We start from the raw sequence: 25,480 nt of genomic DNA on the forward strand, positions 1-25,480 counted from the left end.
TGAACTTTGATTTAATATGTACAATAATGCAGTGAAACCGTGCAACGCAAGGATGCAAACAATACAGAGGTCTTTATCAGACTAGCTCTGCTGAGAAAAAAAGAGTTTTCACGTCACGTTTGCTGAGATGAAACACAAAGAATAATCGTTTCTGCACAGGAGACTTTAAATCTATTCTCCTACTTGCAAAAGCAAAATTGAGTACCAAGCGGTCTCTGCTTATCCTTCCTCTTCCTGAGTTAAATGCCCCCGCACAGCACACAATGACCAGGCGACTCGTGCACATCCCTGTGCTCTCACCACACAGCCCGCTCTCCTTAGCCAAGCTCAGTGATGACAGACTGAGCACACTCCCTAAGGGTCCTTGGCCAATGCATTAGAATATTCAGCGGTTGCATCAACATGTTCTGTTGATGCAGAAATGACGCTGGAAACTACCCTGTGAGCCTAACTCACTGGACTATGGATGGATAACTGAGAATCGGAACATCTGTTCATAAGAAGGGAAGTTTAGCAAGGTTTTCCTAAGATGTTTCTTATAAGGGAGAGAACAAAAATCCTATTTTAAAAACTCACCTTTTTTTTTTGGCTGTCACTTCTCCCGTCAATTCCAATCTACCATAGCCCTGGACAACAGGACCCAGAGTTTGACTTCAACTGATAGATTATGAATTTTTCTTTGCTTTGAGACATGTTTCTGGTGGGCTTTTGCCCCTTTGGATTTTCTAAGCTCAATACCGAATTCACCGTGACTGGGGAGGGAGTTAATGGCACTGACCACCACCTCACTCATCCTCATCCTATGCTTCCAACCTGACTTCTCTCTGCTTAGTCTCCACCCCTCCAGGGACAACACTGAGCGGCACATCCTTTCCACTGTGCACAGCAAGGTCCGCGAATTGCACACCTTCCCCTGAGCCACGAGCTCCTTCAACCTCTCCTAGAGATAAGACGAGATGAATGAACCAAAGAATCTTCTATAAAACACCCCAACCTCTGTCCTTTGAGGGCACCTGACTAGGAGGGAAAAAATTATAATTTTTTACACTATTGCTCTAATTATTCCTGACCCTGGAATAATTGTGGGTCAGTTCAGCCCCACAATTCAGCCAGTCCCTGGGGTGTGTTCTTCAGTGTTGGGTAGGCGGACCTCGAGCATGCCCTGATATCCGTGGGGGCGGCTTTAAGGGTCCTGGCTCTCAGCCCAGGTAAATGAGCTACTGACAAAACTGTCACCGGACACCATGACACTCGTTGTGGCTTCCAGGCTTCGGGCTCGTCGCAGGGGCTCCGTGACAGAGCCACCGTGCCCTTTCCCCATCCTTGCCCCACTTCCTGCGCTGGGATGGCCGGCCCTCAGTTTGGCCCACTGCCCTCTCTGGGCCAGCCCTGCCTCTTCGTCCAGGAAACCACATTTGGTGGCTCCGTGCCTCATGACAGGAAGCTCAGGACTTGCTTCTGCAAAGCCCCTAGGGCTTTGCACCCTTTAAAGAGTGGTTCAGCCAGATCATTTGCAGGGACCTGATCCTTGACACCCTCCCAGGATGCTCCAGTGAGACGACTGAACAAGAAATCTTGGAAGAGACGGGGAGGCAGCGTGAAGACAGGGCAGGTCATTCTGAAACTCACCTGACGTCTCCACCCCACCCAAGGAGGGGTGCAGCGGGTGGCACGATTGCTTTGTAATGTTTCCTATATCCTAACTGACCCAAGATTTCCACAGTCTCCCTCAACAAAGGAAACAATGTATATATCAAACATTAGTCACAGTGGAAAACCTGATGCCTCCAAAAATTAGAATGAGTTGTAAGACACCTTCATTGTTAGACGCTGGCTTCCTGGTTAAAATTTACTATTGGTGAGTTAACGCCTAACCGCTGTTCATGCGCAGTGGGGTAAATGAAGTGGATTCATTACCTGAGTGAAGTAACCTCACTGTCTTAAAGCAGCTCTTAGCTATTCTAAAAACTGGGATTTCCTCATCCGTAAATAATTTTTTATGTAATAATATCCCCACGGAGTTAATGGACATCCTCAAATATGGTATTTTATTCAGTTCAGGGGCCTGAACAGGGGCTAAGAGAAAATAATGTTGGTTTCTATGCTAACTTTTTTTTTCTTTTCTTTAGGGGTGTGGTGAGGTAATTAGATTGATTTATTAATTTTTTTAAATGGAGGTACTGGGGATTGAACCCAGGACCTTGTGCATCTATGTTAACTTTTAAACGAATCAGGAATAGTATTTTAATGATAGGAACTAATGGGGGTCGGGTGATGTAAATTACTTAAGTTGGGGTCACCAGAACATCCTTAACTGGTGGAGGAGCTCCGTGCACCCCTATGGGGAAGGGAGCGGCTTCTTGCCTGAGCTCAGGATGCAGGTAAACCCTGCTAATGTTAAGCTCATAACAGCCCCTGACTCTCTAGTTATGTGTCAATACGTGAGAATTAAAAATAATTTGCATTTCTTGAATAAATACCTAATTATGGGGAAAATGGTGAGGACCCAAAGTATGCTGCTTGAGTAGGAACTAGAAGGGGGGTGGGTGATGAAAAATTTGCTTAACATCAGGAAATAAATAATGCACCAGCCCCAGATGGGGAGAAGGCACTCAGCGGGCGTCATCACCGCACTCCTACAATACGTATCGCATCCTGAGAGCATCACTTCTCACAAAGGATGCTGGGACCGTGGGTGCTCTGAGTTCTGATCAGGGACCATCACTGCCAGGGACACACGGGTCACGGTCACTGTGATGTTCCGCTGGCAGCCGCAGAGTCGTGCAAGCAGGACCAGCCACGCAGCTGGCACCACCTGGTACAGAATGAAGACGAGGGCCCGTTGTGGAATCATGAATAAATAACAAATTAGAAATTCCCTGAGAATTTTATGACGGCAACAACACAGCGCTGGACCCAGTGAGGGGCCCTTCCCAGCACAAAGGCCACTCTGCCGGCCGCGTGGTGGCCGAGAGGCCTCACTCACCACCGTCACGGCGTCATTCAGCAGGGACTCCCCGAAGACCAGGATGTAGAGCTGCTCGTTGACGTGGATGTTCTCAAACACGGCCAGCACGGCCACCGGGTCCACCGCCGAGATCAGGCTCCCGAACAGCAGGTTCTGGAGCAGAGTGATGTCGCTCAGGCCGAAGGCTTCGATCTGGCAGATCCCGAACAGAGACACCCCGATGCCGATGGAATTCCACAGCGTCCCCACCACCGCGTACCAGAAGATGGTGCCAATGTTCTCGAAGAACGGCCGGGTGGGCATGAAGTAGCCCGCGTCCAGCACGATCGGGGGCAGGAGGTACAGGAAGAAAACATCCGTCTTCATGGCCGGGGGCGACTTCTCATCGACGCCAAAGATGATTCCGCCCAGGAGGAGCCCAACCATGATGAGAAGGCAGCTCTCGGGCACTATGGTGGGCAGCTTGTGGTAGAGGTGGAAGCCTGTTAGGGGAAAAATAAAGGCACGGAATTTGGGTCATGCAGGCATCATGGGGAGAAGACAAACAGTCTAACAGAACCAATCAGGTCCATTTCAGAACCTCCCAGCTCAGTGTAACTGGCTACAGACCAGCTTTAGAGATTATGATGTCAAAGTCAGATGATCTCCTAAAAACTACCCACAAGGGACACTCAGGTGCAAATTTAACCCTAAACTGCAAGTAGAATGCTGTAAGAACACGGTATCTGTACAATACAGCTTTTGTCAAAATTCCAATTAAATTTTTTAAAATAAGGCCATGCAATTTTACATTTAAAGCAATATCGTGATTCCCGTTTTCAGATGTGACGTCTCATTTCCTCCCCATAAAAAGCGGAAGGAGTAGGCAAAGGCAGTCATTTTCACCCCCTTTTTTATTTAAGTGGAAACTGAGGCTCAAAAAGATGCAGAGTCTTGTCAAGGTGGCCAGACCACAGGCCAGTTTTTGGATGATGGCTGTCACCTTCAGGACTCAGAAGAGTTTGTGACTTTTTTAATATTTTTCATTTCCAATTCTTTCATCTGGAATGCTGATCGTGTTTAATTTTTCAGATGTCTGCCCCTTCAGAGTCAATCAAATCAACATGAAATGTATATCGAACAACTACCAAAAAGTGAGGGCTGTAAACACGCCATGATCTCCAATCTCAGACAGCTTCCAATCAAGACAAAAGAACAGATGTGTTTATGATTTACTCCAGTACAAGGCACCAGGCGATAAAGCCCCAGTCCAGCACTAAGGGAACAGAGAAGGAGGAAAATTGCTGAGGACAGCCTGGAGGAGGCAGCATGGGGCATGAAACACATAGAGAAGGCAGGAACAGCCTCCTAGGAAGTGAAGAAATGGAAGAAAATGCTTCCTCCTACTTCACGTGTGCCTGGGCCAGCACGGCTGCCACCCAACCACTGCCCTTGGCTGAGGATCCAGCACCCCGACTCTCCGCACGTGGCCCTGGAGGGGCTCCTGCCAGGCCCCGGCTGGGTGTGCTCATCTGTGAAATGGGGACAGGTGCACCTTCCCATCAGGAGCTGGAACAGGAACAAATCCCTGGCCTGCAACATCACAGAGGCCCCCTAGTGTTGTTTCTCCCTCTCTTCGATGTGAAAAAGCTAGAGGAAAGAACTGTAGAGGAATGCCCAGGGTCAGGGCACAGGCTCTCTGCAGACAGACTGGAAAACGGACAGAGCCTGGTTTGTGCGGGGTGGAGGGGGTCTTCCTACTTCCTCTTCTGCCTTTTTCCTTCCTGTTCCTGTCACCCAGCCTCTGGTACCCCAAGTGGGGGTGCCACCTCTCACGGTGTTGCCAGGAGACGCTTACCGCTAAGAATGGAGGATGGGAAACCAGGCAGATGGAAGGAAGGAAGAAACACTGCCTGCTTAAATGTATCAGATGGACAGACCACGTGACCGATTCTGACCAGGCCCCCGGGGATGAAGGAAACTGGGATGCGGTCCAGCCCCTCATAGGTCTCACAGAATTTTTAGATCCTTCCAATATCTCTTCAAAATCTATGCCAAGGAAGGGACAAGCCCAGACCCCAGCTGCTGGATGGCTACCTCTGTGACACAGTAACTCACTATTCGTCCAGGAATTTTCAGCGAGGTTGACATGCAAGAGACTAGTCAGCATCGAGGTAAAGTACGCGTATCATAATAGTTTCGCGTAATGACCTTGTGAAAAGCAAGTCCATCTCTTCCTTTCCCACATAAGAGATAAACTATGCTTGAAGTTTGGGGGAAAACAGTGAAGAAATAGTAAATAGATGAACACACTGTATTTTTCTGTCATCATATTTCTTATTTTTTATTTAGAGTTATTCATGGTTTTGAATTTTATATTAAATTGTTCATCACTCACTGGCTTTCAGAAAAAAAAAAAAACCCAAAGCAATTATGTCTTTACTGCCTTGGCTACTTCCTGCTAAGTAGATCATCTTAGATTACTCTGTTCACGGGTCACATTCTTCTTTTCGAAGCTGCAGGTGGGAGGGGCCGGGGGATGGACGCAGGGATGTCCAGTCCTCGCTGTCAGCACCCGCAGCTTCTCTGGCAGCCAACAGAAGAACAGTGTGAGGTCTGTGTCATACGAATGTTGCAAAATGTCCTGTGAGCCCAGTGCAACCCAGGGGGAAATACACAAACCCCACCATCCAGACAGCCCAGAAAACACCCCGGGCTCAGCCGCACCGCACGGCCCCGCCACGGCCGCAGCTCTGCCCCACGAAATAAGAACGACACTGGACAGTTTTCAAAGTATTTCCGTATATATTGTGTCCAAGTGTGAAATGCGTGCCTCCCCACGCCAAGTAAAGTGATCCAGGAGGACTTTTGATCCAGCCAGGTGGGAACTGAGACCCATGCTGTCAGAATGCTGAGTGCAGCCCTGGGCACACAGAGTATCCTTAATTAGAAAAGACTTCGGCTCGTGTTTCATGTGAAGTGCAGCATAGAGTTGCCACAGAACTGGTTCTGAATCGGTCCGTTTAGATCCTGGGGGTACAAAGCAGATTCTACAGCCCTCATAAGGTGCTGAGCATTTTTTTTTTTTGAAGTACAGTCAATTACAATGTGTCAACCAACCTCTGGTGTTCAGCACAATGTCCCAGAGCATCTTTAATTTTACTGAGTCTCATCTCCTTGTGGCTCTAGACCCTCACCTTTTTCTTTTTCTTTTTCTTTTTTCCTTTGTCTTCATTTTCCATTTTTGTAACAGAAGGGTGTTGACCAAGAAAGGATCAGGTTTGAAGAGATTGTTCTGAGGGTCACTTTTCAGTGTGTAGGTGTTATTTAGGGGAATTACAGAATCCAGGCAGTAGTTAAGTTCCGGTGACTGTTTCAGAAGAGATATTTGCATAGTCTGCTGGAGGGAGGGAGGGAGGGAGGGAGTCCTGTGCTGGGGATGGTGACAAGACTGGTCTCCTGTAACCTAGATTCAAAACTCTCCATGCAGGCCAACAGTTGAAAGCAATTTTTATTTTCCTGCCCTGGGTTAGATGTTAAATTCCAGGATCTGTCCTTCAACCCACACGTTAGTAAATGATTGATGCCAGTTTTGGTTTTGCTGTTTGCCCACTGCCGTTGTTACCCAGGGAGCTCACCCACCCAGCCAGCCACCTTGTGTCAGGGTTTTATTTTCTGTTTGGTTTTGATTCCTTGAAAAGCCTGTCTTCTAAACAAACTGACCACTTGTCTAAAATAAATCAATCAAATTTTGGGAGAGGAACCCACAATTGCCCGTCATTGCTACTGATTTCATCTTTCAATCAAGCTGTTGCTCACACTCAGCTGTGGTTTACATGGTAAAGACCGATGTGCACGCTGGTACCTGGGGCTACACTAAGAAACTGCCCTAATTTGGTGAATTACACTATTTTCCAAACTTCCTAGAATCAGAACATTTTCATTCACTTTGCCTCCTCTCTGGCTCCTGATCACCAGCTCAGTGGTCTTTGTACATCCACAAATTGTCCCCTGCACCTGTCGTTGCAAAGACCAGGAGGACTTCCACGAACATTAGGATGTACACATCTCAAGGATTCCCAGGTAGATTCTTATGGCCCCACCTTCATCCTATTCATTATGCGTCATCAAAATTATAGCCAAACCTACTAGCACATTTAGTGGAGAAATGGAGACTGGCATCCTGCCAACTACACACCTTTGTCCAGAGATATAAGCACAGTAACAAGTCTCCTGATTCCAGGGACCTCAAAACACAAAATTCAAAACATTAAGATCAAATGAAAGGGGGAAAAAAAAGCAAGCAAAAAAATCACTACAGAGGGAGTGTAGTCATTAACTACATAAATTAGCTATCTTATCAACCATCCCTTTGGCAAAACCATTAGCACTCCTGAGCCGAGCTAAGGATAAAACAAAACAAAATACAACAAGGACCTACTGTATAGCTCAGGGAACTATATTCAAAATCTTGTAATAACCTATAATGGAAAAGAATCTGAAAAAGAATATATATATAACTGAGTCAGTTTGCTGTATACCTGAAACATTGTAAATCAACTATACTTCATTAAAAAAAAATTAAACAAAACCCAAAACAACAAAATAAAGACTCTCGTGAGAATCAAAATTGATGACAGATGTGAAACAACTCAAAATATAAGACAGTATTGAGAATTTAGACATTGTAAGTTCTGTGCATCCTAACAGCCACGGAGGTAGACAGACAAAAAGGACACAAGGTGTCCGCCCCTGGAGCCTCAGCATGAGAAGGGAGGGACAGCGAGCGCGCAGAGGCTCGTAAGTTAACGATCACATGTTCAGTAGGGATAAAAGCACTGCAGAAAGGAAGCCCCTGGGCCCAGAGAGACTGGGGCAGCAGTTACTGCACGCGTATTTTCAAATTCCCTTAAAAACGTGAGCTCAGGCTAGAAGAGGCCGCTTCCCAGCCTTCCAGACGGTTCACAAGAGAAGGCACGGAGGGTAATGCTGCTCTCCCAAGGAGACCAGCTGACACAGTGTAACCTTACCAACCCCGAAGAACGAAAACTACAATCAGATAGGAAAGGCTGGGGGGGGTCTCATGAGCCCTCTCACCATCCCAGTGTTCTGTTAGGGAAAATGTGCACTCAGCCAGCGTGCGATTCTGCCTTACAATCCTGGTGATAGAGAAAGTTGGTGGACGGTTTTAAAATAGCAATAATGACTTTTGGTAGCACTTTGTTTTTAAACTCTTTCCCATCCAGATTCCTAAAGGAACCCTGTTTGGACAGAAAGTACAAAGGGTCTTGGAAATCATCTGTGGAAAACCACTTTCTCCTGCCTTTGTGTGACCGGATGTGTCTGGGGACCCTGATGACACCGAGGACACCCAGCAGCCCAGGCGGTGTCAGGAGGGTTGGGAAGAGAGGCTGTTCCTGCAGAGAAGGTTGCCCGTGACCACCAGCCCCCTGACACGGGGCCTTTCCTTCTGCCCTCACCTCCCATGCCCGGCTCCCTACCCTTCAGTGTCAAGCCAGGAACCTGGGGCAGAACAAACGGGGTGCACTGTCCTTCTTTTCCATTGCAAATTAGCTTCCAAAAGCAGAATGATGGCTTTTCAATTTGTACAACACTAGAAACAGAAATATGCATAATTTGAAGAGAAACTTACGCTTAAGACCAACAGCAGGAGGCTGGATCTTGCAGACAACCTAACAACCTGCTACAGAGCCATTGTGCAGAAGACGCTTTCATGGGGTAACGATGTCATGCTTTGGAGACGGAAGCAGCACATCTGTTCCCACCCAAGGGCTAACCACACTTCCAAGGTCCGTAAAGGAGCAAGCTTTGTAAGAGGATTAACCCTATCCTCACAGCCACCTAATCAGGAAGCTACTATCATTATCCTATTTCACAGATGAAATAACTGAAATTATAGAGGTATATTAACTCATCCCCAAGTCCACAGCCAGTAAGCGGCCGAGCCCAGATTTTTGGCAACAGAGCCTAAGGCACCCCTCAAAGCACGGACAGTTAACAGCAGGTGTGTTGTAAGTGGAGCGATCAAGCACGTTACCATCCAGACTCGAGTATTTGAGGGGGAGTGGGCACGCAGCACTAAGATGTGTGCCAGGACAACAAGTGTGAACCGCGGATAATCGTGGACAAACCAGGATGGACGGTTACCTTAACTACCACGTGATTAAAGGGAGATGAAACCAAGAGTGCCTCTAAATATTAGTTACTTATGTCCACAGTGGTTATTCACTGAGCACCTACTATGCACCAGGCACTGTTCTAGGCCGTGAGTCAAACACCCAAGTCCCTTCCGTCCTAGAGCTCACATTCTGAAATGTCACTGACGTGTGCACAGGTGTCTGTGGTGTGTGTGTGTGCAATTCAGTGTGTATGCGTGTGCAGCAACGAAGCCCATTTAGCATCTTTTCTCCTGTAAATCTGTTGAAATAGAACTTTGGCCACTGAAAATTTACACAGTAGCCCAAGTTGGGTTACCTCTAACTTACGACTCCTTAACATGTTAAATATATATTTCAAAAGCATTAGAATTCCATGTTGCCTAAGTTTGGGAAGGTGGAAAAGGCTAGATCAAGATTCAGAAATTCTGGACGCACATTCTAGGTCTGACGCTACTCCGGAGATAGGCAGCCTTGCCTTTTCGTGGCATTTTCTCTCCTGCTCCCCGTACAGAGTCGCCATGAGGACACACTGACCTTAACTTTGCAGTATCAGCTTGCGTCCACAGATTATTTCAGTCGGGTCCGCACAATGTGCCTGTGGGGCAGGCGGGATGGCATTCTCATTACTGTCTGATTTTACAGGGAAAACCTGAGATGCACAAAATGAGGCAACAGGGCTCACGCGTGAAACTCAAGCGCTGGCCTCTGGGTCCAAGTGAAGGGCGAGTAAGAAGGGACACCCAGTGCTCTGGAGACCACAGACGATGTCCAGCACTCTACATCCTCCTCCAGGAGAGGCAGGGCACAGTGACAAAGGACACCGGCCTGGACCCACCTCTCCCACTTAATAGCTGCGATACTTTGGCAAGTCGCGTAGGCTCTCTCAACCTGTTTCCTCATCTATTTTTTTAATACTGGGGGTAATGATGGTGCCTACCTCCCAGAGTCACTGTGGGGATTAAATAAGATAATGGCACAAAGCACTCGGCCCAAATACCTGGCGCGGGGTCAGGCTCCCTCCTTGCCGGCTGTTATTTTATTAGAGAAGCCACAAGAGGCAGATTAGCCGGGTCACCCATCTCCACCCTCCACGCCACAGCAGAAGACTCTGCACGGGCACACTGTGCTACCCAGGCTCCCTGCCCAGGGACCACAGGGACCAAGCTCTGGACCAGGGGGCAGCAGCAGTGGCAGAGTCACAGAAATACTGCGACGGAGTGGTACCCAGCCCTGAGCCACCACGGGGGACAGTCCACAGTTAACAAGATCTGTAAGCTGCTCCAGGACGCCCTCCATGCAGGGTGGGCCTGTGCAGTCTGTTTCATTTCCACACCTGCTGAATATAATTGCAAATTTGATTCTTCTTTCCTTTAACCCGTGAGCCTCCGTATGCCAACACTATGGAAGAACACAAAATTCACCTTTAAAATACGATGCTGTCGCAACCACAGGGAGGGAGGGCTTCCAGAGGAAACCCCATGTCCTCCTCTGGAACTATTGAAGAGGGACGGGAACACATGCATCTTCAAACAGGGATGAACGATAAAAATCAAGACTAGAAAGCCCCAGGGCAGTGATGAACAGCGTGCAGGATTGCTGCAGGAAGTACCTCAATTATGATTCATTCCATTTAAAAGATGTAATTGCGAGAGAGCAGGTTATAATTGTGCACGTCCCATTTAGGATGACAAGACACCGTGTCTACACAACACTTGAATAGAATGCACACATGCTTCTCTGGGCTTGAGTTTCTTTTGCTTTTTAAAAGTAAAATCTTTGTCAGCAATGTTTTCTTTCCCTGCAGAGTACCTCCTAGTGTCCCTGTAGAAATATTAAACAGAGGGTACAGATGCCCACTTCTGCTACTTAAATACAGCAACCAAGGAGGTGACGACTTGCCAGGGTCATAAAATAAATTTAACAGCAGAACTGGAACTGAGCAGGGTCCTCCCACTTCTGGTCGTGGGACTTCTCCACCATGTAGGTCCCACACTTCTTCAACTGCTGGCTATTTCTCTTCTATCCAAGTAGATAATAGAGCGGATAAAACAAAGGCAGAATAATCACATGATGCAGAGAGAAGAGCCAGAAAAGTACATATTATTTTCACAGTAAATTAAAGAGAATCCACTATGATATTCTACAAGCAGAACTTAACCAGAGACGTTAAATATTATACAGAAAGCCACGTAAAACGTCACTGGGCCACCCAACAATGTGGGCACATATAGAGACTCCTTTTACTACAAACGTGTAATATTAATATCCACCACATTTGAAATAAAGAAAAATGTCTAGGAGGCAAGGAATAAGGAGAGAAATCAAGATATGTCAGTAGGATTTCAAGCCACAGTGAACCAGGGAGATTCCAGGCAAAATCTCTGCCCTGTGCACTGGGACCTGGCATTTAAAGACCTACGTGAGGACAAGAAATCTGATTTCATACCAGTAAGGGAAGGACTTGTCCATAAATTCCTGAGTTTCAAGAGCTGCTTTGTTCTAAATAAACAAACCGTAAAAGATGCTCATAGCCGGGGAAAAACAGAAGGAAACATGTCAACTCTGTATAGCCTTGGCAGAGGGGAAGATTCACCTGTGAAGTATGAAATTCAAGGTCGACACCACATTCAGGTATAAGATTTATTAACCTTGAGTCATTTAGGAAAACCAAGTTGTTGAGTCACCTAGGAAAAACGATCTGGGAACTAAGCTAAAATCAGGCTAATGCAAAAACCAATCACTGAGACCGAGTCCCAGCAAGAACATGAAAACCACAAAATAAGAATCTTTCACAACTTAAGCGAAACAGACCACCACCAAGAAGACCTCCCCTGCTGAAGTGAAGTTCACAATAAAAACTATAATCTATATAAGGAAATATATCCAAAAGGGAAAGTCAGTAAATATGATAAACATAAGAACTAGCAACCCAAGAACTAAAAACAACAATCTGGAAAAAAAAAAAAAACCCTGATAAAATGTATATAGTTTAAATACATAAAAGACTTACAGGAGGAATTGAAAAACTATCATTAAATAATAGAACAGCATGAACAAAATGCAAATAAACCCCCCCAAAGCACAAATGAAAATATAATTAAGATAAAAAATCCGATGAGTAGGTTAAACACAGATTAGAAACACAGAGTAATATGGTAGGCTGGAAAGAAGATCTGATAAAATCCCCAAGAAACAGATAGGAAAGAAAAGAGATGAAAAACAGGAAACAATAGTTAAAGAAACATGGAAGTACAACAAGTTCCAAACAAGAAAAGTAAAACAAACCCATATCTAGATACATTAAGGAAACAGCAGAATATCAGAAATAACCAAGTACAAAAGCTTAACTATAAGCAGAGAGAAAAGTCAGATTAATTTCAAAGGGCCACGTAACAACATATGTAACAACATAATTCTCCATAGCAACAAAAGAGAACAGAAAATAATAAAATAATACCTTCCAACTGATAAGCAATAATGATTCCAACACCTGTACTCTGTTACATAATCAATCATTTAAGAAGATATTCAAAATAAAGACATTTTCAGACAAAGGCCAAGAGAATTTATCATTCAAAGCCTCCTACCCCAAATTATCCACTAAATAACATATTTCAGGAAGAAGAAAGCAATCTGGAAGAAAAAGGGAGATAGAAGAAGTAACAATGAAGAAAAAATGGTAAGCATGTTTACAAATCAATTTAAACATTGCTTATAAAAATTAAAACCTAATTTGGAGTAAATTAAATACAAATCAGGTCTAAATTATAAGGCAAAAAATTAGAATTCTAAAATGCACAGATAGCAGGTATTTTTTTTTAGAGTATTATTCAGGACAAAGGTAAAGTAATAATCAAAATAGCAAATAATAAGTTTACTGTGGTCTAGAAAGTAATTTTAATATCTTACATAAATTAATTAATTTTCACAACAGCCTATGACATTGGTGCTATTGTTATCCCCTTTTTTCCAATAGCTCAACTGAACCCAGAATTTAAGTTATGTCCCCCAAATCATACAATTACAAAATATGAGGAAAAGGCACCTGGGATGTGACCCAAGGCAATCTGGCATGATTTCTATAAAATCAGTAATCATATTAAAATTGAAGAACAGCCACAAAAAGAATGGAAACAGAATATATGATAATGTATTTAAAAAAAAAAAAAGGAGAAATTTGACTAAGCCAAAATATGGCCAGAAGAGAAAACTAAAGATACCAAGCAAAACCACAGTAAACAGAAAACAAAGTCCAAATATATCATTACACACAGTAAATGTAATTACACCTCTCTTTAAACTACAGATATTTGAAAATTCAAAGATACAAAATGCAGTTATATGTGGTTTAATGAGATACAGCTAAAGCAAAATTACCCTTTAGATAATCCAGTTTATTTGGTAGTAATGGTTAGGGAAAAGATATGTCTAGAATATTTATATATATATATACATGGAATATATATATAAATATGGAATATATATATATATATATATATGGAAAACATTGATGCAAAAATACATGTGCAAAAAGAAATTCTATTTTGAATAGCAACTGTAATATAAGAAAAAAAAGGACTTTGAGCCACAAGAAAATAATTTAAAATAGAGAAGTCAAAAATTAACCTAATAATTAAAGGAAGAATTCACTCAGAATATGTAACAATATGGAACTAGTATATACTTAATAACACAGCATCAAAATATATAAAGCAAAAAATGACAAAATTACAAACAGCAACTGACATCACAACCTTAGAGGCTGATTTTAATGTACCTCAGAGCCTAATAGATAAAGTAGCCTAAAAATTTGATAATGCTATTAAAGATCTGAATACCATAATTAGAAATTTGATCTAGTCCTGTATGTACATGTATGTGTGTGTGTGTATATGTGCACATGTGCCTGCATGCAATAAATACAGAACACACAATCTTTATCAAGCAAGCCTTGACATAAAGTTTTTTAAATGGCCACATATTAAGCCACAGAGAACATCTCAATCAATATCAAAAAATCAGTAATAGGTCTAGATAGCCAAAATGGACTAAAATCTGAATAAAATATAAATAACCTCATATCTCTATATGTTTATTAAGTAAAGACACAATTCTAAATAAATATCAGGTGAGAATAAAAAAATAACAAGGAAATTTAAAAATACTGAGAACTGAACAACAGTGAAAAACTCTACATATCAAAACCATGCAAAGCAACTAAAACAGGACCGGCAGGATATATTTCTAGCCTTAACTACATAGATTGCCATTCCTATAAGATATACTCATTTGGATCACAGGAATTCATCTTTAAGAAGAGTTTCGTTTAATATTCCTATTTCATCTCATGGGGCACTTATTTGACTTCATAAAGACCAAATTGGATTTTATGGACTTTGGTAGCTGATACATTCAGCAGTCATCTTTCCAGTTTTATCACTAATATGTTGTGTTAATTTCTCCTCGGAATACAGATGGTTTGCTAGTTAATAGCAGTAATGATTTCACACAATTTATTAGAAAAGTGTAATTTCATTTGCATCATCTCCCTGAATTCTTTAGTCTTCGCCATTGTCTTTATTGTTATTATTACCATTTGCAATAAAGATAAATTTACATAAACTTAGAGTATCATGGATATGTTTTGTTTGGAACATGGTCTTAAGTGTCAGTTTACCACCATAGCCTTGAATTTAATGAGAACAAGTAAACAGCCAGACTCTGAAGAAACTGATGAAGGGAAAATGGCTTATTAGGAGCAATAACAACGAAAGAAACCTACTGAAATAAGTTGGTCTATTTTAAAAAGACTAATGTCATTTTAGCTATGCTAATTTTGGAGCTTAGTTCATTAAAATATTTATCATTAAAAATATTGAAAGTAATGTTAATTATGTTTTCAACCATAAGTGTTTTCTCAGGGATTAATTACCCTTGTATGGTGGGAGTCAACATATTGGAAAACAAATACATTTGAAATTAATGAGCTAAGCTTTCAATTTAATAATTATTAAAAATAACAAAATACACCCAAATAACATAGGAGTAACTGAATAATAAAAAGCAGAAATTCATCAATTAGAAGCCAACCAATATCTAATTCTTTGAAAAAGAATAAAATAGATGATAAACTTCTACACATTTTGATCAAAGTAAAGAAAGACAAAAATAACAATGTTAGGGATAATAAAATAGAACATGAATACAGATAAAGTGGAAAATTTTTAAATCATAAAAAATAACTTTTCTTCCTATAACCAAAACCCAAATGAAATAATAACTTGCTAGAAAAATAAAAATACAAAGAGCAAAACTGATCCAGAAAAACACAAATAAGCCATATGGAATTATAAATTTTAAAGCAATTGACTCATTGGTGAAAATTCACCCATATGCAAATCATCCAACTCACTTGGTTTCATAGGTGAGTTTTTACAACCCTTCAAGGAAGAAACACGTTTATACAAAAGGCTCTTTGCAGACCTGCTAGGGCTTCAAGCTATATGAAAGAATTCTGTAAAAAAAAAAAAAAAAAAAAGGGCATCTCATTAATGATAAATTAATGTTATTTTCATTTTTAAAGTTTATACAAAGAGTAACATTTTTGGTTAAAAAAAATGACCTGCTATTATTTCAAAAGGTACAAAAATATTTCTGTGGTAGGGTGCAGTGATAAAACTCTAGAAGGCACCAGAAAGCATCTTTAGAAAGTCACTGAACTCATCCTTCGGACTGAAAACAGGAAATGTATGGTTAGCCCAATGGGAAGAGAGGGAGGTTGAGACAGTAACACATTACAACTCCTCTTTGAGCTTTTTAGGAACAAACACATGCCATCAAGAGGACCTGGCTTCAGAAGTGTGTTCAAAGTGAGATGTGGTTCAAATCCTAAGTGAAGACCATGAGCTCCGTTTGCTGACCAACCAGTTGGTGAATATGCTTCCGGAAAACCAAATATGACAAAGAGAAACAGATCAAAGGCAAGCACAGGCTTTTCCAGAGATCAAGATCTCAGTAATTAGGCAGACATTAACCAAAGAAAATCTCTGGTTTCACATTTTAAATTCAGGAGAGTCTGGAGCCCAGAGGAGAAAGCTTCATGGACCAAACTGTTTTGCCTTTCCCTTAAAATAATAATACAAGTTATTTAATTTCAAAAAGATGAAGAGAAGGGGAAAGTTCTGTATCCTGACCCCAAGTTCAAGAGCAAAGGAAATGAAAAGGACAAGGTGAGTGCGGACACCTGGAAGAGGCAAACGGGCCAGCCCCACAGGACTACAAGATAAGTGCAGGGGCCTCTAGGGGACCACTGAGGACAAAGATAGGAGCTTTGTTAAACAGCAGGGAACCCAGATACTTTGTCCCTGGACCTTGGATAGAGGTAGAACACATGCCCAAATTCACTCAGTTTAGGAAAAATCCCTCTGACCTACTTCACGGGCAAGGAAATCAGAGAAGATAATCTTAGAACACTCCCCCAATTTTTTCTCTTCTTAATTCTTTGGCTCCCTATCATTCCAGGCTGCAGAATTCCATCCTGTGTACAGGACTTACCAGGCAAAGTGTGCATTTACAACTGTTAAAAAAAAAATCAACGGTTACTCAAAATAAAAACATTCAAAATGAAAGAAAAATAAGAATTCACACATGTGAGGATCTGAGTGAAAAACAAACTGAGACGATGTTTTTTGCCAAAATTTAACAAACTTTTCAAAGGTGCCCTGGATTGTCTATGTTCTTTGTTTATTTAACCTACTTCACACACACATACACAACATTATCACAGTTATCATTTTAGGAAACGTTGTAACTACAGAACTCTCTTTTTGACCAAACGATTAGGAAGTCGATTGTCCCTGATAATTGAGTAAAACAATGAAAGTTAAGTTGGATCATTCAACACTGCCAAAAATGCATTTTCTCCCTTCTGGTTGTAGTATTTCTAAGGCTATATTGTGCTGCGATCTAGAAAACTATTCTGAATTCACCACCTGGCATGATTTAAACCTCCTATGAATGCTGTTAGGAGCCTCTGTTGGGGGCAGTCTGTTACTAATCACTAGCAATGTTTCTCCATGTTCTACTGGGCAGGAAAGTTCAGCTACACGAGGCACATGGCATTAAAGTGCCCCAAATACATAGTAAACAATCTTACGGTTACTGGAGGAAAGGGGGTGGGAAGGGATAAATTTGGGAGTTTGAGATTTATAAATGTTAGCCACTATATGCAAAAATAGATTAAAAAAAACAGATTTCTACTGTACAGCACAGGGAACTATATTCAATTTCTTGTAATAACCTTTAATGAAAAAGAATATGAAAAGGAATATATGTATGTCCATGCATGACTGGGACATTGTGCTGTGCACCAGAAATGGACACGTTGTAACTGTACTTCAATTTAAAAAAAAGGGGGGGGAGTGCCTAAAATAGAAACTGTGGCATTTTGCATGAGTTAACACTCCTGTTACCCAAAGCCTCACGTCCCTTTGTGCTGCTCAATTCATCACCCTACCCAAATATGAGCAAATTAAGTCATGTAAGTCACCTCAAATAATAGTTGTTTCCAATGAAAAAGTTAAAATAGAATTTGAAATGACTATAGGACTGTTTAATGGGCTGTCAAAGTGTCCCTCAGTACCAGCACTCCTTCCCACAGCCAAACAGCACGTTTAGGACTGTGAGGGGAGAGGGGAGCGGGGGCCGGGGGTCTCTGAGCATCTCCCAGCTCTTCTAGGAACAGAGCTGCAGCAGGAGCTCAGGGCTGGACTGTGTACAGGAAGAACCTAGAAGAGACCCCAAGCACCAGCTTTTGGTACTGCAAAAAGCTGCACTTATTTCTCTGAGAACCATAGCCTTCATCCCACCACAGCCATCTCCGCTCCACTCAGACCCTTCTGGCCGGGAGACATGAACGTCTGTCCTCTTCCATCTCTGTGTCACCCCAAAAGCAGGGAGGAGATAGGAAACAGTCACCAGAGAAGTTTCAGATTTGGGGGGAGGCAGAGAGAGGGACGAAGGAGCAAGTGCCAGGGAATAAGACACATCTGGATGAGAGCACTGCCGACGGGCAGAGACCTACACCTAGGAACTCCCACCAGCACGGATGCCTTTTAATGAAATACCGTCCAATTAACATGATGAGGGCAAAGACGAATAGATTATGATGGGAAAAAAGCAAGTGTAAAAAAGACAACCCACAGAATGAGAGCACTCAGAAAAGGCTGAGCCTAAAACCAGAAGCAGAGAAATGCAGGCAGCAGCCCAGCCCAGTGGGAAAGGAACCAGAGTGTCAGAAAACTACCCGGGTGGCCCCTGCAACTCTTCCTCCGCCCCTACTAAGGATGTCAATGCTCAGGGCTCACTGCACGCCCCGCACAGTCCAAGGTTAGACATATCTGTTCTCCTTGAATCCTCACAACCAAACAAGGCCCCAGGGTAGACATGAAGATGAGACGTCAGGGAGAAATGGGTGGCATTCAGGCTCACCACCCCCCACCAAGTTAACCTCCCAGTTTTCGGGGTCCTCGTACATGAAGTGTGGTCATGACACCTCCCCAGGATGGTTGTGAAAATGAGAGATAATGAACTTAAGTGCCAACTAGCGGCTGTTATTAGTGTAATTAATCAGATTAAAATAATCAAGGGTGAAGAACAGAAGAAAGAAGTTGTAATTGAATAGAAATGGCACCAGAGAAGCAGTAATGGAAACAGCACGGAGGCGGCCCACAGGTGATGGAGGCTCAGGGAGGGGAAGGGTGGACTGAGCCTGCACGTGCCTCCCCGCTGTGTGTCCGCGGGCAACTCATGTAAACTCTCCGAGCTTCAGTTCCCACCTCTACCAAGTGGGTATTAATATCTGCCCTTCCCACTTGGCAGGGCTGTTGTCAGGACAGTTATGGTCCCCAGGTTTACAGGCAACGAGTTTATCGTGTGTATCTGTTTAACAGATGGGGAAGTCCATTTCCCCTTATCCCATTTCTCAGGCAAAATTCAAACACTCAACTAGTGGAACCATGTCAAAGTCAGGCAATTACACGTGGCAAAGCCACGACCTAGCACGTGCTTCCTTTGGTCATCACTGACAGAACTTAGTTAATTTAACCTGATACTGAAGGTTCGCTTCAGGCTAACCTCCCGCAACTTCTACCTTCTATAAACCACCCCTTTTACCCGCTTTGCACTTCCATCCCAATTTATGCATTTATTCCTCTCTGGAATGTTGCTCCGTTTCATCTCCAACTGACCATATCCCAGTCATCCTTGAAAACCAGGTTTAAATGCTTTCTGGGCACAAGGAAGTAATTCACTTATCTCTACACTGCATATTATCTTTTCTGAATGTCTTATTCCACCAAGCACTTTCCTGTATTAGGATCACTGGAGTGGATGCCATCTCTCCCACCAATCTATAGATTAGAGGATGCTGGCAACGTGTCTTTCTATCCTTTATGAAGACCTGCCTCACCTTAGAGCATGAGACCTTTCACAGGGAAAATGTATAAAACCTATGCAATAATGCAGAAGTTTCTCTCTGTTGTCTCGATAACCTTTTGGAATCAGTGCAACAACAGTAGGTGCCATATTTTAAGATTTTAAAAAAGTATTTAAAATGTAAAGTAAAAAAAAAAAAAAGAATGTAAAGCACCAGGCTCATAATAAAAGTTTATGCGGGGTGACAAAATGAAAATGAGAAAATACATTCGGAGTCTGCTGCTTTCCAAGTGAGCGTTAAAGGTAGTTTTGAAAAGTGGGTTAATTATTTTTAAACATGCATCTTACTTCATTGGCCTCAGTCACCAAGAAAATGCTTCCTGGAGAGTGACAGCCTCAGCCCAGAGGAGGGAGGAGGCAGGGCGTCGCCGTCGTGCTGCAGGCACTCAGGTGTCCCTGGTCCCCTTCCATGCACCTCAGGAGTCAAGGTACGGCAGGGTCTGTGTCCCTGCCAAGACGCATCTCTCCGGGCATCCAGGCTTTTAACCTTTAAACTGTTCTAGCCTCGCCCCTCTCCCAAAAGGTGACAGCCATAAACTTGAGCCCACCGGCTCCCTCCCTCAGTAAGGACCTCAACTTTGGCAGAAGGCTGTCACTCCCGGCGTCAGAGGCAGAAGGAGCGGTAAATCGCTCAGTGTGTGCGGTCTGAAGTTGGGGGCTATTTCAAGGCCAATGTCCAAAAAGAACCAAAGCACGAAACGGCTCCTCCCGGGGTCCCTCTCGCCAGATGAAGTTGCTCTGTCGTCCCGGCCCTGGTCCACGGGAGGCGGCTACGACCCGGAGGTCAGCTCGCCAACCGGGGCACCCTCCCGGGCTTCCCCTCGCGGCGGCCCCCGCCCCACTGCGCGGGCCCGCTCGCTCACCGATCTTGGCCAGGGAGGCCAGCAGGATCCACAGGGTGATCTCGAAGGGGATCTGCACGTGGGGGTAATCCAGGGTGAACACCGGCAGGCGGCTCTCCTCGAACGGCGTCGTCCCGGGCGCCACCACGCTGGCCGGGCTGGGCGGGCTGGAGCTGGTGCCCATGGCCCGCGGCGCGTCCAGCAGGGTCTCGGCCAGGGCGCCCGCCGGCCCCGCCACCTGCAGGAGCAGCAGCAGCAGCAGCGGCGGCGGTGGCGGCGCCCGCCTGCTCGGCCCGGCGCCCGCCGGCTCCATGGGCTCGGCCCCCCGCGCGCGGCCCTCGGTGCGCTCAGCGCATCGCCCCGGGCCGCGCCGCCCGCCGGGCCCCACAGGGAGCGGCCCGGGTGTCTGCCGCGCACCGGCCGAGCTCCCACCGCGAGCGGGAGCAGCGCCTGGCGGGCGCGCACGGGACGCGAGGACACGGCGCGGACCCTCGGCGCCCTCAGCCGCCCTCCGCCGCCGGCCGCCGGCCCATGTCCCGTCCGCCGGCCGCCGCAGCTGCAGGCCCGGCCCCGGGCGGCCCGCGGGCGGGGGCGGGGCGGGGCGGGCGCGGCGCCCAGGCCGCGGGGCGGGAGGACGCGCCCGGGGCGGGCGCTTGGTGCACCTGCCGAGCCCGCCGGCCACACGGGGCCCCGAGCCGCGGGGGCGGCGGCTGCGCTCCCCTCGGGCCCTCGCCGCGCGCCGCGACCCGCCACCCCCGGAGCCGGTGAGCTCTGGGCGGACCGGCCGCGCCCGGCGCGAGGTGGCCGGAGCTGTCCCCGCCCCGGAGGCCGCGTCGGGCATCCATCCAGGGAAGCGGCCGGCGCGACCCACGCGGCGCGCGCTCTCCCCGCCGCTTCCAGAGAGGGGCCCGGGGACCCGGGGACCCGGTGCGCGGGGGTGGGGCTCGGGGCGCGCGCCGTACGGAAGCTTTAGAACAGCCCCATTTTGTTCCCCTTCCCGGAGCCGTCAGCTGGCGCACAGGGCGCGCTCTCCGGGCGCCGAAACTCCGGCGCAGAACTCAGTGTTCCCACGCTCCCACCGAACCCCCTCCTTTGCTTTTCCACCGTGTTCGGCTTTCACTCATCGTGCCCCTGTGGCTCCCACTTCTCTCCTCCCCGCCCCCGGTCACGAAAAGGAGAAACTGCTTTTCTGTTTTCAGGCTTAGAGGTGTACATGTCCGCGAGCAGCAGAACCATAATTATTCCGTGGAAAACCCGTGATTTGCCGAGCTCAGATCGCCTCGCGCCGCTAATTACAGGGCGGGCTGCGGGAGGAGGGGGAGGAGAGGAAGCCTGTTCTCCTGGAGCCGAAAAAGCTTCATCCCCCAGCGCCCAAGGTCCTCCCGTTCCCAGCGCAGCCACTGCAAAGGCGTCTTAGACCTCGCTGCCTGCAGTCTGCTGTCCCAGCGTCTTCATCTCCAGGAACCCAAGGAAACCAAAGAGCAGACCAGCCGTCAGTCAATTACCTGGAACCATTTCCCCTTCCATAGGTAGAAAATAAATTCCTTCCCTTTTCTCATTTTTTTTGTGGCTAAATATGGCTGCTGTTAAACACTCTGCAGTTCAATATTCAAAGCAAATTATTTTCAAAGTTCTAACATGGGGAATCCATGAAATGTCAGCAGAAGGTACAAGATTAAAAAAAAAAAAATTCTCCACCTGAACAGAATAGTAGAAGAAACAGCACTTCTTGGACTTAAGTAACGCAGGGCCAAGTCCAGGATAAAAATGGGACTCTAGGAGAGAGCACAGAGCCCTTCGCTTAACACTTCACATAGCACAACTGTTTCCAAAGCGCAACAGAATTGAATGTAAGATGTTCCATCCTCTTCAAAAGAATGATGGAGCCGTGCAGAAATCTACCTTCCCTTCTTTACTGGAAATTTTAAGGAAATCTGCTGGAAATTTGTATTAAAGGGATGAACTTAATATTCCCCTGCAAGGAAGGAACAGCAAATAATAACCACTTTTTTAAAAATTGTGAATCTCTGTATGGGAAGCTCCGAGAAAGGCATTTTATGTATATATTTTTGTTAATCATTGTAAAAGCCAAAGAGATAGACACATTCTTTACCCACTTTATAGGTGAAGAATTATAGATGCAGAAAGGTTTAAGGCCAAACAAGCAAGCAAGCAGTCTTACCCATGTTTACAAATCAAATAAGGGTCTAGAAGACACTCAGGTGCAGGCCTGTCCCTGTAACACTGGTTCCATCCCACCCTCCACCCCGTGACCAGTTGCCCAGAACAGCAGGTTACTTTCTCAGGTGCTTTCAGACAGAATAGTGGGGTCTATTTTAGGAATTATCCACAGAAGCCACAGCAGAATAAAGTTTCATTTACAGTAAGCAAATCGCTTCAGTTCTACACACTTAGCGAAATAATGGTAGGGCCAGAGCACATTCAGAGAATCATTTCTAGGAGTCTGAGTCACATGATACTTTAAGAATAATTGTGGATCATAATCGGGAAGGTTAACGACAAATCTATGTTTCTGGGATCTTCCCGCCCAGAGTAACTGTAGGGATTACAGCGTCTGGTATGACTTTAGCTTTATAAATTCAGGCTGTGGTAGTTCAAGGTTATCAACTTTTTCTTAATTTGGAAAAATGTTCATTTATTTATTCTTATAAATGAAAGATGAAGGGCTCAGTTTAAAAAACACTCTTCATCTTTCCCCTAAAGCAAATAAGAATGAGTTCAATCACACCCTCTCGCTGACAAGCACTTGGCCTGTCATTTCTTCAAAAGTCCCCATGACTAGGAGGGGCCCAACAGTGATAACCCCATCTGTCACTGTACCCGTGGAGTGAACAAAGGTGAGATCATGGCTTTAACCAGCTAAAGTCCTTCAGTGGCTTCACAGGGCCATTTGGAAAGATTAAAATCCTGCAGCGACTTACCTGGTTCGACCTTTGCCTCTCCCTCCCACGCCCTTCCTCCCCGTCCCCACCCTCAATGCTCTATGAACTCTGACCAGTGTTCCCAGGCTCCCTCTCACCTCAAGACCTTTGCACATTCTGGGCCCTGTGCAGGGGAGCCTTTTCTGCCCTCTGCCCTTCACCTTGTCATCTCCTCCGAGGGTCTCAGCTCAAAGGTAACTGACTAAAGGAAGTCCTAACCTGGCTCCTGTCTTTTGGGGCTAATTAGGATCCTTCTGATGCCCTCTGAGACCTCCCCCTACCTTCCCTTCTTAGATGTAATCCTTTTACTTTTCTCCCACCAGACTGAAAGCTCTGTTTAATTCATTCTTTTATCGTTAGTTCCTGGCACAGGGCCTAAGGCACAGTAAGTACCCACTGAGCATGTGCTGGGTGAATAAATGTGTGATTTGACCCAGAATGACAGCTCTCCTGCCTTAAGACCACGGGCTGCAGGACTTTCTTGTGATTGGACCAGTTGCAGGACAGATAAGAACAGCTCCACATGAAATGTTCTCCAGTGATCCCTGGTCCACATTTTGGGATCTCACACCTCCTTTTTTCTCTCCTACTTAAATGGGGTGAAAATCCAATTCCATGACAGGCTTTCTAAATATGTTTATTCAAAATGATTACCTGGTTTGAGATTAACCTTCACATTGTAGCATAGAAGTGTTTACTAGGGGCATATGAACCTTCTCAGAGAAACTGCTACATTTTTTTTTTCCGCCCTTCAATCTAAAGTGGTCTGTCAGAAGATTCACAGACATAGAAAGCAAACTTATGATTACCAGGGGGGAAAGGGGTAAGTTGGGAGTATGAGATTTGCAGATACTAACTACTATACATAGAATAGATAAATAACACGTTTCTACTGTATAATACAGTGAACTATATTCAATAGTCTGTAGTAACCTATAATGAAAAAGAATATGAAAAGGAATATATGTCTGTATATGTATGACTGAAACATGATGCTGCGCACCAGAAACTGACACAACATTGTAAACTGACTATACGTTAATTTTAAAAAAGAACTTTGGAAGGAAGGAAGGAAAGAAGAAAGGAAGGAAAGAGAGAGAAAGAAAGAGGGAGGGAGGGAGGGAGGAAGGAAGGAAGGAAGAAAGAAAGAAAGAAAGAAAAAGAAAGAAAGAAAGAAAGAGAAAGAAAGAAAGAAAGAAAAAAGAAGAGAAGAAGAAAAGAAAGAAGAAAGAAGAAAGAAAGAAAGAAAGAAAGAAAGAAAGAAAGAAAGAAAGAAAGAAAGAAAGAAGAAAGAAAGAAAGAAAGAAAGAAAAGAAAGAAAGAAAAAGGTTTGTTAGAATATTAATGTATTTAATGGAATATTTTAACAGGAATAACCCTCCTGAAGCAGGACAGTATCTCCGGCATCACTAAAGCTCATCAAGGATTTTGGAATTTAGCTTAAAAGGAAATGTACCTTGAAAAATAAAACTGTGAGCTCTGCAGAAGAGATTGCAATCGCCCAGCGCAACACTGGTCTCAAATCCCCCTCCCCGCCCCACCTCCTGCCGTGGAAGGTTCTGGAGGACCTGAGATTTGACTTTGTGTCTCTTGCCACACAGAACTGGGAGCTTAGTGATGTGGCTGAAGGTTGAACTCCCAGGAAACTTCTGTGTGATGGAGCAAGCAGAGATCTCCACGCGCTGGTGAACAGCTCCAGAGGGCTGAGTGTTTTGCCTGTTTGGCAGATGCAGAGTGGAGGCTGACAGAGCGGAAGTGATTTGATCCTGAGTGTCAGTGGCCCCCCTGCACCGCTGCGGGGCGCCAGCACCCGCTCCCGGGTCAGCGGCTCCCTGAGCTCCAGGCGGCTGTGCGAGCCTGATCAGGAGACGGGAAAGCCTCCGCCTTGAGGTACTAGGACCTTAGTTCCCAGAGTACCTAGTGATAGTTAGCTAACACTGACAACTGCTATTTTACACTATTTTCCACACATTTTAATAATATTCCTATCTTGACTTCCCCTTCTTTGAAATCTACATTGTACAACCACTAACCCTTAGTTTCAGCCTAATATTTCAACTCAGAATCTTTACCAAT

General features: G+C 44.9%; 1 protein-coding gene across 1 annotated transcript in view; it reads right to left on the reverse strand.

Annotated features, from left to right (window-relative positions):
• Positions 1 to 21,392, reverse strand: part of SLC9A2 (solute carrier family 9 member A2) — a 54,171-nt gene extending 32,779 nt beyond the window's left edge. Inside the window, exons 1-2 of the mRNA XM_032474204.1 lie at positions 20,484 to 21,392; positions 2,987 to 3,450 (exon numbers count right to left, since the gene is read on the reverse strand). Of these exons, the coding sequence (XP_032330095.1) occupies positions 2,987 to 3,450; positions 20,484 to 21,303 (1,284 nt within the window). The 5' untranslated portion in view covers positions 21,304 to 21,392. The remainder of the gene's footprint in view (positions 1 to 2,986; positions 3,451 to 20,483) is intronic.
• Positions 21,393 to 25,480: the final 4,088 nt, after the last annotated feature.

The sequence above is a fragment of the Camelus ferus genome, chromosome 36 (genome assembly GCF_009834535.1).
Source record: "Camelus ferus isolate YT-003-E chromosome 36, BCGSAC_Cfer_1.0, whole genome shotgun sequence".
Classification (NCBI taxonomy): Eukaryota; Metazoa; Chordata; class Mammalia; order Artiodactyla; family Camelidae; genus Camelus; species Camelus ferus.